Here is a 15,988-nt window from a genome sequence, read left to right on the forward strand (position 1 = left end):
AAGAGAGAGAGAGGCTTCTTGGTTGAAAGTTGTCCTTTTGCCATCACTTCCATTATCATTATTGCTCTGCAGTCATTTAAAGACTCGTGACTCTTCTATACATTCTCTTATACCCTCCAACTCGGTGCCCGGCAATTTGTCTGCCGCATTTGAATTCAAACTCTTTAAGGGTATCGGTCTGTGCAAGCATCCCACCATTTTTTTTGTTTGCCAGCATTCCCATAACTGTTCAGATAAATGAAAGTGATTGAAAAAGTGGAAATGACTAACAGAATGTAAAACTGAGCATTTTTCTTTTTCTGACTATTGTTTTTTGCCAGTACTGTATGTTGGTATCCACCTGAATATTGGTTGATAACTGAAAATTGTGAGAAAACAGAGAAAATTGGCAAGTTGTTCAATTCAGATTCACTTAATTATGAGTGTTTGTGAACAATAGATCAGTGAGCTCATTTTTAAACCCATAGCCCCTTTCTATGCGTAGAAAAGCTGTTTTTTTTAGTCTCTCATTCCAACTGCTTCCAACTCACTTGCAAACCACCCCAGTGGACGCTGAAGTTCTTGGACTGAAGATGCTAGCAGAACCACATCATCCACATAAGGCATAAATGAGACCTTGAAGCTACCAAACCAGACACCCTTCCCCCCATGACTGCACCTCAAGATGCTATCCATGAAAACAACAAACAGGATTGGAGACAAGGGACAATCCTGGCAGAGTCCAACTTGCACTGAGAACGAGTTTGACTTTGTGCCAAGAATGTGGACACAGCTCCTGCTTTGGTTATACAGGAACTAGATAGCTCTTAAAAGCAACCCAGGCACCCCATATTCCCGCAGCACCCCCCACAGAATGACTTGAGGAACACAGTCATAAGCCTTCTCCAGATCCCAAAAAACACATATAGAACGGAGAAGCAAGCCCCCATGACCCCCTTAGCAACTCTTTAAGGCTAAAGATCTTGTCCACTGTTCCATGGCCAGGATGGAAACCATACTGCTCCCCCTGAATCTGAGGTTTGACAATCATTCTGAACCTCCCTTTCAACACCCTGGAATAAACTTTCCCAGGTAGGGCGGGAAGTGTGATCCTAAAATAGTTGGAATACACTCCAGTACTCATTTTTAAAAATGGCAACCACCACCCCAGTCTGCCATTCCACAGGTATTGCCTCAGTCCTCCATGCGGCATTGAAGAGATGTGTTAACCCAGCCCCACAACATCCAGATCCTTTCACAACTCAGGGGCCAGGGCAAACCTCGTTCACCCCTGGCGCCCTGCCACCGAGGAGCTTTTTGACTACCTCAGTGACCTCTGTCATGATGTTAAACTAGAAAGAGGGAATCTCCAGATGGCACCCCTTCCAAGACACCATCCAGAGACTCGAGAAAGGCTGGAAGGCTGGGTAATCTGAACTGATGTTTAGTGCATAAGCTCAAACAACCTTCAGAACCTTCCCTCCTGCAGTCTAATGCTGTAGAGAGGCAACCCTCTTGTTCAGTGAGGGAAAACTCCAACACTGAGGCATTCAGCCAGGGGTTGTGAGTATCCCCACACCTGCTCGACCCCTCTCTCCCTGGACAACTCCAGAGTAGGAGTGAGTCCAGCCTCTCTTCAGGAGTTGGGTTCCAGAGCCTGCTGTGCAGAGAGGTGAGCCCAACTATATCTAGTTGGTACTGCTCAACCTCAGACACAAGGTCTAGCTCCTTACTCGCCAGTGAGGTGACATTCCACGTCCCTAGAGCTAGTTTATGCCACCAGAAATCGGCATGGCCAGGGGCCCTCCCACACCCTCCACCTGATTTGCACAGCAGGAGCCAAGGCTCGACCACCATGTGCTCCCCAACAAGCCACCCCACCCCCCACCCACCCCCCAACAGGCCTGGCTCCAGGGAGGTGCCTTGGATTCTCTTTTCTGGTTGAGGTTTCCTGATGCAGCTGTTGTTTCTTCATCAAGGTTTTGAATTGCTCTTTGTCTGACCCCTCCCCTGAGGCCTGTTTGCCATGGGACACCCTACCAGGAGTTGATGCCCCCGACAACATAGCCCCCAGAATCACAGTGGTACTCAAACCCTTCCATCACATTAAGGTGGTAGTAGTTAATTTATTTTTACACTTTTTTTTTTTTTTTTTTTTTTTCAAAATCTGGGCGTATAGGCTGCTTTTTCCCCCACTTTGCTACGGTTTTAAATGAAGATGTCTTCAGCATAAAATGCTTTAATTTAATAGAATACTGCTTAAAATCACTTTTTAAGACAATTTCCTCTTTTAAATCGTATTCCTTTTTTTTTTTTTTTTTTACTTGTGCTAGTCAGTCATGTGCGCCAGAATCCTCTAATAGTCAGTCAAGGTTTGCGGCAAAGAACACAAATAAGGTCAACTCTAAATAATCAAGGTTAATAAAACATATAATATTAAAGGACAGAAGGGGTCATAGTTGGGGAAAGCATGGTAGAGAGAAAATGACAAGTCTTTCTTCTTAAGGCCACCTTCATTTCTCCTCTTGCATCCATCATGCCATCAAAGTCAAAGAAGAAGTGTGAGAGAGAGAAATAAAAAGATGGAAAGATTGGAGGAAGGATGGTAAAACTTTGGTTGGGAGTGAGTATAAAAGAGAGAGAGAGTCCATCAGCTGAGTGTTAACATTCTGCTGAGATCAGCAAAAACACAAAAGTGAGAAAGTGAACAGAGGGAATTAAAGGGGAAAGCAGGATGAAGATGGAGACTGTGGTCAAAATGAGTGTGTGCTTGTGCTTTGCTTCAGCCGTTTCAAGAGCCAAAAGATTGAGAAAGCACAAGGAAACAAAGGAAGGATGGAAGGAAAGAAGGAAAACAACCTTAAAAGATGTTCAGACAAAAATATTTTCAAAATACAAGAGAGATAAAATGATTCAAAAACACAGGTCTCTTGATCATCTGGCCATTACATTCCTGTGTTTCCACTGCTGACCTTCCCACTTTACCCATCAAGTGGACCTCCCCATGGGAAAATGGTTTGTACTCACTGCCTTAGTACTGGTAGTAGAGACCAGATAAAACTGACATAACATTTGCAGAGTTGATAAAACATTTTTTGCAGAATGCAGGCAAATATCCCTTTGGATTAGGGCTAGGTTATTTTTTTATTTTTTTTTAACTTAGTCATCACAGATACAAATCTATTACACTTTGTGTTACATTTGTAGGACCAGACCTAAACTAAAACAGCACTTTTTAAAAGAACAGACTAAACTGATTGCAAAGTTGACTTCACACATTTCATTGTGACCAAATAGAACACATAAAATCTTAGAACTTACATTTGACATTGTGTTTATTGTACAAACCGGATTCCAAAAAAGTTGGGACACTAAACAAATTGTGAATTATACTGAATGCAATGTTGTGGAGGTGCCAACATCTAATATTTTATTCAGAATAGAACACAAATCACAGATCAAAAGTTTTAAACTGAGAGAATGTATCATTTTAAGGGAAAAATCTGTTGTTTCCAAATTTCATGGCATCAACAAATCCCAAAAAAGTTGGGACAAGTCCATTTTTACCACTGTGTGACATCCCCCCTTCTTCTTACAACACTCAACAGACGTCTGGAGACAGAGGAGACCAGTTTCTCAAGTTTAGAAATAGGAATGCTCTCCCATTCATGTCTAATACAGGCCTCTAACTGTTCAATCGACTTGGGCCTTCTTTGTCGCACCTTCCTCTTTATGATGCGCCAAATGTTCTCTATAGGTGAAAGATCTGGACTGCAGGCTGGCCATTTCAGTACCCGGATCCTTCTCCTACGTAGCCATGATGTTGTGATTGCTGCAGAATGTGGTCTGGCATTATTGTGTTGAAAAATGCTGGATCTTCCCTGAAAGAGATGACGTCTAGATGGGAGCATATGTTGTTCTAGAACCTGAACATAGTTCTCTGAATTAATGGGGCCTTTCCAGACATGCAAGCTACCCATGCCACAAGCGTTCATGCAACCCCATACCATCAGTGATGCAGGCTTCTGAGCGGAGCGTTGATAACAACTTGGGCTATCCTTGTTTTCTCTGGTCCGGATGACATGGCGTCCCAGTGTTCCATAAAGAACTTCAAATCGTGACTCATCTGACCACAGAACAGTCTTCCATTTTGCCACACTCCATTTTAAATGACCCCTGGCCCAGTGCAAACGTCTGAGCTTGTGGAGCTTGCTTAGAAATGGCTTCCTCTTTGCACTGTAGAGTTTCAGCTGGCAACGGCGGATGGCACGGTGGATTGTGTTCACTAACAATGCTTTCTGGAAGTATTCCTGAGCCCATTCTGTTATTTCTTTGACAGTGGCATTCCTGTTTGAGGTGCAGTGACGTTTAAGGGCCTGGAGATCACGAGCATCCAGTAGAGTTTTACGGCCTTGACCCTTACGCACAGCGATTGTTCCAGATTCTCTGAATCTTTTGATGATGGTATGCACGGTTGATGATGATAACTTAAAAGTCTTTGCTATTTTATGCTGGGTAACACCATTCTGGTATTGTTGCACTATCTTCCTGCTCAACAATTGTGGAATTGGTGATCCTCTTACCATCTTGGCTTCTGAGAGACACTGACACTCTGAGAAGCTCTTTTTATACCCAATCATGTTGTCAATTGACCTAATTAGTGTTAATTGGTCTTCCAGCTGTTCATTATATGCTCAATTTCCTTTTTCCAGCCACTTATTGCTACTTGTCCCAACTTTTTTGGTATTTGTTGACACTGTGAAATTTTGAATCAACATATTTTTCCTTTAAAATGTTACATTTACTCAGATTAAACTTTTGCTCTGTCATCTATGTTATATTACGAATAAAATATTGACATTTGCCATCTCCACATCATTGCATTCAGTTTTCATTCACAATTTGTTTAGTGTCCCAACTTTTTTGGAATTGGGTTTTTAGTTGAGACTCATTATGTTAAATATATTAAGAAGGTAAAACAAATATAGACTAAATGTCTTCACTTACTGAAAATGTCAACATCTTGCTGAGCATTATATGCATAGATTCCCTTACATGGAGAACTGGATGCATTTCTAAAGAAGATTAGGACATTTATAAACAGTTTAATTTTGATCATTTTATGTTGTTGTTTTCCTGTTTAACTTTATTGTAAATATATTGTAAGGATGGTAATTTATCGTCTGTATTGTCGTGAAGAATACAAGTTACCTGTCCATTTTAAATATGTCTTGAAATACTACACTAAACTAGGCAGTATAAATGAATAAAAATAAAAATAGTTGATAGTAAACCACAATTTGACTATTAGGGAAATGCTGCCCAAATCAGATTTTTTTTTGGCCTATATAGAAAATAATTGATTCTGAGCAAAAAAATCCAAATTGAGCATAAATACCTGCAACATTTATGAACATTAAAAAGAAAAATATTTTTTCTTTAGGGCAGTATTTTATTGGATAAATAGTTTTATGCAATATATGTAGTTGTTGCACAACTTATCAACTAAACAAATGTTTAAATCATTGTGTCATCTGCATAATGGTGTACTTTGGATTTGCACAAACTGGAAATTAAATTTTTCTTGGGGATTGGGGGAGGGTATATTTTTTTTCTTTTTTAACTTTTTTGTTATTTTCAGTTGTCTAAAATATGGAAATTGAGCATGTTCATTAAACGCACCATATAGTCAAGCTATAGTCTTATTGTTGTTTTTTGTTTGTTTGTTTGTTTGTTTATGTTTTTTCTTTCTGTCTTTTTATCTAATTCAGCATCATAAACTTGCAAAAACTATCAGTGGTTATTTACTAAGAAACAGCTAAAAGAAAAGTTGACATGTTGCAGTCACTGACAATAATCTAGTCCTTTTTTTGTTTGTTTTTCTTACAGTTAAATAATAATATCAAGAGACCAGCCTTGCAATGGATTGTTCAGATATGATTTTAACTAAAATATAAAATTATGGAATTTGATTTGTAGACAACAATAATCAAATAAATAAACAAATTATATCTTAAACTACTGGGGAGCAGTAGCATGTTCTTTAAACAAACACCCTTAGCAACCTACCTATTGTTACCTGTAGTTTATATTTATTAACCACAACTTGTACAATTTAAACTGCACTATAAAACTGGGTTCTTCTTGAAAGTGTCCTCACTTTATTTTTATGTCAGGGTATCTAAATAATTATGGGAAGTATATATTTTGTAATTGTGATGATGGTGGCTCAAATGTCAGAACAAATGATATTTGCTAGTAGCTTGTTGAAACACACTGTTCTAATGTCTTTATTGTGTGTGTATCATTTGCTTCATCTGTGATCCAGGCTTTCTTTTGCATGCATGTGTGTGTACAAGTGTATAAGCAAGGGGGTTCAGTACCAAGGACTCAGTGGGAGACACTAAGGGGACAGGAGCTCACACTGTGGTGACACATGGCACTCCCACTCTATTTCCACATGATGCACACATAAACCCTGTGTGCATGTGCATGCGTACACCAGCAAAACACACATGAGTTTGTTACTGGCTGGAACTCGTCCCAATCTTCTCCATGTTGTCAGTGTGTTTGTAGTATTTTTTACCATATGAACTCACATTAAAATATCCATCACACAGACCATGTGCACCAGGTGCGCATAATTGCTACACATGCACAAAGTATTTTATTTACTTGGTTAATGAAACATGTTTTAGGGATAAGACATTGAACCAGGTCATCTTCACAAGTGTACCTAAAACTACAAATTAAATGTGAACAACACACCTTTAAAGGTTTATGATAAAATGTACAAAAGCAGTATAATGTTGTTGGTTCCTTTCCTGAGATGCCTTTTTTACCTATCCTAGTTTTGGTTTTTGACCCAGCTTCACCATTATACCTCATCTTTTCTGCATTCCTTCTTGTGTTTTCAGTGGTGAGTCTATGGCACATTCATCAGTGCATGTACAGTATGTCTGGTCATATGCGTTCACACATTCTCAGGCACTAACACTCAAACTGTCTTGATAAACCTAATGTTATTTATCAACCATGAGGTACTGTCTAATTTTTCAGTCCTGTCTTGTACTTGATGCTGTCCGTTACTTATCACAATGTCCTTTTTCCCAAGTCAATGTGTTTTTGCAATTAAAACTCATTTACCCAACATTCCTTGAAGTAGTAAATAATGCCTGCTGCCTTTCATGCTAGAGGTTTAAACAAAGATCATCTTATGTTGAGAATGACAGAGTTGTAGCCATTTTGGTCAAATCTTGATAATGTTATGTGAATGACCTTGAGCTATCCATCCATCCATCCATTATTCTTATCTGTTTCTTCCTTTTTGGGTCGCGGGGGTCACTGGTGTCCATTCCCAGCAATCACTGTGCGAGAGGTGGGGTACACCCTGGATAGGTCGCAAGTTCATCACAGGGACACATAGAGACAAACGAGACAAACAACCATTCAGTCTCTCACTCACTGGCAGCACGGTGGCGTAACTGGTGGAGCTGCTACCTCTCAATGAGCAGGTTACTCTGGCTCAAATCCCAGTATGGGGGCCTTTCTGGGTGGAATTTGCATGTTCTCTCCGTGCATGTGTGGGTTTTCTACTCCGGTTTCCTCCCATAGACTAAAAAACATGCATGTTAGGCTGATTGGCAACTCTAAACTGCCCACCTTTAGCTACCACATCAAATATTATCTCAATACCTGTGACATTGACTGTTGGAGACATTCGTTGGCTAATGTTGTTAATGGTGTGGTGGCTATTTTTTGATTGAATCTGGAAGGTAATCAGTTGTAGATGTACAGTCAGTGATTACTTTCTGCAAGTTTAGTGAAAACTAATTTAATTGTGCCAGAAATATTTTGCTTACAAACAGACAAAAGGGTTAAATCATGCCATCTGGACAAGTTTCTTGACATGATTTAACCTTTTTTGTTATCTACCTGGATGATTGAGCTTGCAAACCTTTTTTCTTACAGACATACAAAGAGATGGGCAAAAACATTATCACCTGCTTCACCTTTACAGTACACATAAACATAAGACTATCAGAGACAAGGGACAGCACTTATGTATGTGTATTGTTGAAGACTCAATCACAATGGTTAGATGTTGTGAAACAGTTTGGTTTTTTATCATCATCAGAGAATTATGTCGATCTTACAACCCAAGCTTTACTGCATCTATCACACACATACATAGACACCTGAAGTGTGCATGTGTGTGTGCGTGCATGCATGCGTGTGTGTGTGACTGCACTTGCACAGGTTTGTGAGCATAAGCACTATTTGCCAGGCTGCACTGGGGCTGCTGTTAGAACAGGGTGTGATGGGACCAAGAAAGAGTTGTGTGTGCGTGGGTGGGATATGCAGGGGTTTGGAGGGGTTGAAAATCAATCGCTAGGAGACCCACTTCCGATTCCCGTTGCTGCAGCAATGCCGAGATTCCATCAATGAGCCAGGGCTGCGTTTCCCTAGCAACCCTTGTGAATGAGAGCAGGTCGGTAACCGTGGAGACTCAGCAAAGAGAGGAATTGCCGGTTGCCATGGCAATGCTGTGAACGGGGAGAGACCAAGCAAACTGAAGTTAGTAGGTGACCTCTGGGATCTTCATCAAGGCTCTCCATCATCATCATCAATCTCTTCTTCTTTATAAGGACAGCTGCAGCCGGGGAATTGTTAATAAAGTAAGATGGCTAATAGTCCAACGCAATTATTAGGAAGACATTAAAGTTATTATTATTATATCATTTATACTGCTAAAGTAGCAACTTTTAGTTCAAGTGATGACCAATCAGAGTTAGAGGAACACCAAATTTAGAGTTTCAGTTTGTGACCTTGTCTCCAAATTAAACTTGGAACAGATATTTTATTGTTGTTATCTTAACCTGGATTAACACAACTTTTGATAATCATATTCACATTATTGTTTTTTTTTTTGTTTTTTGTTTTTTTAGTCATTCATTAGAAATCACTGTGGCATTTGTGTCCTGCATGTGGGATAACTGGGAGAGTGACCATTTAACAAGAAATAAATAAGACTTTAATTGTATAAATGTGTAATAGTGCTGTGTGAGTTTAGGTAAAAGACAAATACACTGTAAAAAGTAGTGTGAATTCTGTAAAAAGAATGACATATCAGTGTGAGTGCACAGCTCATTTTGTATCACTTAAATGTACACGATTTAACAATACGCAGCAGAGATGAGACATTCGGTACAACGTTTAATAGGTTAGCACACTGATAGGATGTTACAGCACAGCTTAAAGTGTGTTTGTGTTGCTTTACAGGTTCATTTTAAGGTGTTTCCCAGCAGTGAAATCCTCTGTCATCACCATTCAAACACTTTCTCCCACTGCAGAGAAAACTCTCCCTTGCTTCATCTCTGGAGTCTGTATCTCTGCTTCTCCATTGAGTTTAAATGTCTCCCTTCCTCAGCAGTTATATCTAACACTTAACACACAGGACTATCACTCTTGTTCCATTTTTTCACTCTTTTTGTCACGCTCTTGGTCTCTTAAGGGGAAGTTGCCTCGCTTCCCTTGCAGTCTGTATTTCATTAGGGATTCTCTAGGGTTGTCTAATAACTACAGAGCTTCTATATGATATTGTGTGTTTGTATAATGCTGGTTATGAAAAGGAATTCTTTAGATAGATAACTTTACTAATTGACTTTTTATGTATGTGAATGTTTCTGTTCAGTGTGCCCTTAGACAACATTGTTGTGACTTGGTGCTATATAAATAAACTGAATTGAATTTAATTGAATTTGGATAACTTTGAATACACGGTTTTATGTTAAAATACAGTAGAAAAATAATTGAAAACAAAGTAAGAAGGGAGACAAAAATCCTAAATAAACTGAAAAATACTACATTTTAAAAACAAAGGCCTAAAATTCCATGTGCATCATTCACCGCATTAATGCCAAAAGTTTTAAATTAGAGATGGGACAGAGATATAGATGCTTTGGTCAAATGTTGTGAATGATGTTATATGTGACAATTTAGCAAGATTTTGTGAGATAAACACTTTTATTCTGTGTTGTTATTGACTCTAAGCTACTGTGTCATACTTTGCCTTGATATCTGAGATTGATATGAATATCTTAGTCAATAAAATTTGACTAAGTCATCACCATTATTTGCTGATTTTTTTTCTTCATTCATTCAACCTTTATTTAGACAGGTAACTCCCATTGAGCCTCAAGGACTCATTTACAAGAGAGACCTGATTTCAACAAAGAATGATGACAACAATGGACATCAGCAACAACAATAGACAGTTTTAAAAAGGCATAAAGATTTTTTATTTTGTTTTTTAACAAATTGAATGGCTAAAAAAAAGAAAAGTAACAAAAAACAGCTAGATTGTAAGGCAAATGTAGAAAACTAAAAACAGGAACATGTCTGCATTGTTTCTTTTTTTTATTATTAGTTGTGGCCAATTTGATTTGGGTTTATTCAAATGTCAGTCATTTGTAGAAGTGTAACCAATGATTACTTTTTAACGTTTCAATAAAATCCACCCCTTGGTGGAACGTGACTTAACAAACTAAAACACAGATGTACTCAGACTAAAACACTAACCCTTTCATTTTTATTCAGAGGGCAATTAAATGGTTAATATGTCACTTTCTAATACAATAGTCCTTCGCTACATTGCGGTTCGTTTTTCGCGGAATCACTCTATCACGATTTTTCAAAATAAGATTGGACCTGACACACAATTGGCTGATTAATGGATGAGTCACACGATCGGTATGGAATTTTTATTTAAAATAAATTATTTTAAATTATTTAGCACCTGCTTTACATTTGTACAGCCCACACTGCAGGATAAGCTTCCTCCTGCAACTAATCAGCTGTTTTCCGTGCATAGCAGAGGAGTGGGCGTGGCCAAGAGCGCGTGCATGTGGGGAGAGCAGCTGAAGCAGGGAGCTGAAATCATGACATTCTGTTTCTCCTTTAGTGAGTTTAAAGTTTAGAAACATTGTTTAGAATATTGCAAGAGTATGGGAGGGGTTTAAAACGCTCTTCTTTATATATATATATATATTTATATATATATATATATATATGTATGTATATATATATATATATATATATATATACTAAAATAAACGGCTTTGGGGTTTTCATCCCCCCCCCCCCCTGAGGGACTACTGTACACAGATAAATGTTGGGTTATCATAAGCTGTCAGAATTTCTTCAGTGTAAATCACTAATAAATAATTTATAAAGTAGTATTTAAAGTAGTGTTCACTCATGTCTGAACAGTGGTGCAGTGGTTAGAGCTGTCACCTCACAGCAACAATGTTTTTTTTTTCTTTTTCTTTCCAGTATTAAGTTGTGTTAGAAGCATAACATTTGACATTTGGCCTTTCTTATCTGTATCTTTTTGGACCTAGAGGTGACCATTTTAGGTGACAGAAGATAACGGAGGGAAACTTGAAACCTTAATTGACAAATTATATATTGGTGAGCCTAATTTTATTTATGGGTAGATACGTTTTCAATATGATCATCTTCGAAATTATTAGAAGGACTAAATTTATTTGATGCTACGATGAGTTTCACGAGCAGTGTATTCTACATGCTTTGTATTACTTGATAACATTTTTAAATGCAAGTCTATAGTCAGAGCACATTCTAACAAATGTTTAAAAAATAATTAATATTCAGTGCTTTGTTTGCACTTTCTGTTTACTCACAAACATAAGTTTAGTGGAAAAATTTGAGATTTTTCAAACTCTGGTTTTGGTGTATCTTCAGAAATAATGGCCAACCATCCACCCACCCATTCATTCATCCATCAATCCATTTTCTTTACACCCTGGACAGGACTCCAGTCCATCACAGGGACACATAGAGACAAACAACCATTCACTCTCTCACTCACACCTTGGAACAATTTAGAGTTACCAATCAGCCTAACATGCATGTTTTTGGTCTGTGGGAGGAAACCTGAGTACCCGGAGAAAACTCACGCATGCACAAAGAGAACATACAAACTCCGCCCAGAAAGGCCCTCGGCTGGGATTCGTTACGGTGACCTTCTCGCTGAGAGGCAGCAGCTATACCATCTGCACCACCGTGCAGCAGAAATAATGACCAAGCAACCTAATGTGCACATACTCACCATCACTTTGTGCTGTAGAAACCGAAACAATACATTTTCTAAATCTGTTTCACTTGTACTTTATTCTGATACTGTTTCCACTAAACTTGGACCATACTGAAACTGAAAAGTGTGTACAGTAGTCCCTCGTTTATCGCGGGGGATCCATACCCTGAAGCTTTGCGATAAGTGAAAAACCGCAAAGTAGGAATAGTAGTACAAGTAGTAAGTAATTTATTTTGTGTGTGTGTAGGTATATATTAGGGCATTAACAGAGTACTCAAGTAATCTACACATCGATTGCTAGGACATCTATCGAGGTTAAAAATTTAACGTTGAGTATCCGTAGTGACGTCATATTATGTGACCACCGTATGACCATAGGGGGCGGTGTTGCACTGTTGCAGGTCACGGAGTATGGTGTAACACCGGGTCCAATCCACCGAACCAGAATCAGCTTCCTCTGACCTTGTTTCACAAACAAAAAGCAAAAAATATTAATCTCTAAACCTATTAAAAAATCTATAAACATATTAATCTCTAAAATTAAACTTAATGCTCACCACAGCTGGCGGTGGAGCGGGGTGGTCGACCCCCCCCCCACACACACACACACACACACACACACTGTTTTAAGTTTCGGTTTTGACGTGCTGCATGTTTCTTTACGTTTGCAGTTTAATAATAATAACTAATAGTTTAGTTTTTCCTGTGACTTATTTGCAGAATGATAAATGGTAGCAGCATAATATACGCTCCCAATGTTTTGTTGGTCTTTTTTTGTAAATAGTTACCTTTTTTGTGGTTTTATTTATTTATTTATTTTTGTATCTTGAGATCTATGACGTCATCAAATACTCGAGTTCTACTCGGGTTTTATTATGTTAATGTCGAGTTTAAAAATTATATACTCGTTCAACCCCTAGTATATATATATATATATATATATATATATATATATATATATATATATATATATATATATATGCGCTTTAAACTCTTCCCACACTCTTGCACTATTCTAAATGTTTCTAAACTCTAAACGCTCTAAAAGAGCACAGCATATCATGATTTCAGCTCTCTGCCTCAGTTGTTCTTTGCCACCTGCAAACACTGTTGGCCACGCCCACTTCTCAGCTCTACACGAAGAACAGTTGATCAGCTTCAGCAGGAAGTTTATCCTGCAGTATGAGCTGCACAAAGATGCAGCAGGTACTAAATGCTTTAAAATAATTTATTTTAAATAAAAACTCCATTCCGATCATGCAGCTCATCCATCAATCAGCCAATTGTGTGTCATGTCCAATCTTATTTTGAAAAAAACTCATAGAGCGAGTCCGCGATAAATGAACCGCGAAGTAGCGAGGGACTACTGTATTAGAAAAAACGAGCTACACTTACAGTATTTTGATATAACCTTTTTTTCAAACTAAAAATGCTACCCACCCCCCACCCCTACCACCCCACCCCCCACCCCCCCCCAAAAAAAAGTTCATGTGGACATTCTTACCACCTGATGTCATGGAATGGGCATTTTTGTTAGAATTATGTGAATGGAGATAAACATATTATTAGTTTTTGTTGTTTTTTTTTAAAGTAAAATTCCAGAGTTGTGTCAATCAGGCCTATTGGATCCAGTGTTCCTGTTATGAAGCCATTCCCAACTACCAACAACAGTGGTGTTCCACTTTGGGGCCGTTTTTCTTTAGCTTGACATCTGACAGTAGATAACAGTGGCCATCCTTCATATACAGTTAATGGTTTAGTTTTATTTTTTATTACAACCTTACCTTGGATGTTATGCCATAAATATGTCTTTTTTTTATACTGATATACAACTTATTTTAACATCAAAAATATGTTTCTAATTGTCTCTCCCCACCCCCAATTATTTAGCCTAGAGTGATAAATATGTGAAAAGCATGTTTTTAACCATCATTATTTTCTTGCATTTAGCTTTCTTTATTCAGCTTCTCTCAGTTCTTTTCTTCCTCTCATTCCATTTACATGAGCTATTTTTTTTTCTTCTTACATGTTTGTTCCCTTTTCTATCCTAACAATTCTCCAGCAATTTATTTTTTCCTGTTTCTCCCCATAAATGTCAGCGTATCCACTGCTCCATCTGCTGGCCAATGAACACGTTGTGTCAGGTTCGTCTGTTGCCAGGGACAACCGCTTCCTGGAAGTTTGGGTTGTGGCAGAAGAGGAGTGTCTAGAGAAAATTGGATCCAGTGAAATGTGATAATTAATAAACACAAGGTCAAAAGTGAGGATAAATAAATGAACAAAAGGTAAATGGAGAGTCAGCTTTTAGAGAAAATAAAGAAAACTAGTATTGCTCAGTTGCTTCATCTGTTAATTTAAAATATAAACTCTGTGCAGTTAAAAAAAAATCATGTAAAGCTTTGGTCATTGTGAAGTAGTTAATGCAGATTGTTGTATAGCATCAACAAAAAAGTACACTGTCAATGTAGATTTCGTAGTAAATTGTCATAAATTATAACAAAACCCAGTCCTCAGACTGATGGGATGAAAATTATGTATACTAAGTATCAGGAGTTGCAAATGTTAAATTTGTACAAAGAAAACATGACCAGACTTAGCAGTGTAAGAAATTAAATAAATAAAAAGCAATGAATGACATCTTAGTTGATTCACATTGTCCATCTATCCAACCATTATCTTTACTTTAATATATTTTTTTCCTTTTGGGGTCGCGGGGGTCACTGGTGCCCTTGTCCAGCCATCACTGTGCGAGGAGTGGGGGACAACCTGGACAGGTCGCAAGTCCATCACATGACTGATTCACATTGTATTCCAACATAATGACTTAAATTAGATATTTTTATTTTTTATATTTAAAAATTGCATTCAAACTACACCTATAAAAAAACCAACGTGCAGCTATTTTTATGATCATTACAGCTTACCATACTGAAATCAGAGTCAGAGAGAGAGTCAGAGTTTCTTTATTGTCATTTGCACCTCATGTGGTACATGTGGTGGAGCAAAATTATGTACACAAGGTCCCAGTTACATCCAACAATAAAATGTACAAGAAAAACAGTAATAACATCTAAGATATGAACTAAGAAAAACATCAACTAAATATACACTAAGCACTCATAACATAAAACATTGAACATCAGCACAAACATGAGCATGAGTCTGTGAGCAGATGAGCACGCATGAGCACATCAACATTGAAACAGATCAGCAGAAACATGAAACAGATCAGCAGCAACATGATATGGTTTTTCACAGTGATTATTCTAGTTAGAGATTCATGAGTCTAACAGCCTCAGTGTAGAAGCTGTTCCTCAGTCTAGTGGTTCTACACTTAATGCTCCTTAACCTCCTTCCTGAGAGGAGTGGGGCAAAAAGTTTGTGTGTTGGGTGAGTGGGGTCTTTCATGATGCAGGTGGCCCTCTTCCTGCATCTGGAGGTGTAGATGTCTGTGATGGTGGGGAGGCTGATTCCGACAGATTTCTGTGCAGCCCGACAGATTTCAAATCATGTTAAACTGACAGTTTGGTTAGAAATCTGGGGTCCAGGTGTATTTTTATTTTATTGTTTTAGATCTACGTCATGGTCTTTAGCTGTTGCAGTTAAAAAACTTTGAGGGAGGGAGTGGCGTAGCTGCCATTCCTTTGCCTCTTAATGAATGACCTGTTACTGGATTAACAACAAAGCTGAGGACAAAATTAAGGTGGTGCTTCTAAACTCTCTGTAGGTGCTTGTGTGTTTTATCTCTTTGTGTCAGACCTGTGGTGTTCCCCAACTCTGACCACCAGCAACAGCAGGGAAAGGCTGGAGTAAGCTCCTAAACTTGAGCCAGCCAACGTGTGTGTATATATATATATATATATATATATATATATATATATATAAAGTATA

The 15,988-nt window shown here is 38.2% G+C and overlaps 1 protein-coding gene across 1 annotated transcript in view; it reads left to right on the forward strand.

Moving 5' to 3' along the window:
* The window catches only part of LOC119423144 (voltage-dependent P/Q-type calcium channel subunit alpha-1A), a 60,158-nt gene that overhangs the window by 12,446 nt on the left and 31,724 nt on the right, over window positions 1–15,988 (forward strand). Inside the window, exon 3 of the mRNA XM_037690556.1 lies at window positions 15,855–15,906. Coding sequence (XP_037546484.1) covers window positions 15,855–15,906 — 52 coding nt within the window. The remainder of the gene's footprint in view (window positions 1–15,854; window positions 15,907–15,988) is intronic.

Source organism: Nematolebias whitei, chromosome 16, assembly GCF_014905685.2.
Source record: "Nematolebias whitei isolate Nwh7 chromosome 16, NemWhi1, whole genome shotgun sequence".
NCBI classification, from domain to species: Eukaryota; Metazoa; Chordata; class Actinopteri; order Cyprinodontiformes; family Rivulidae; genus Nematolebias; species Nematolebias whitei.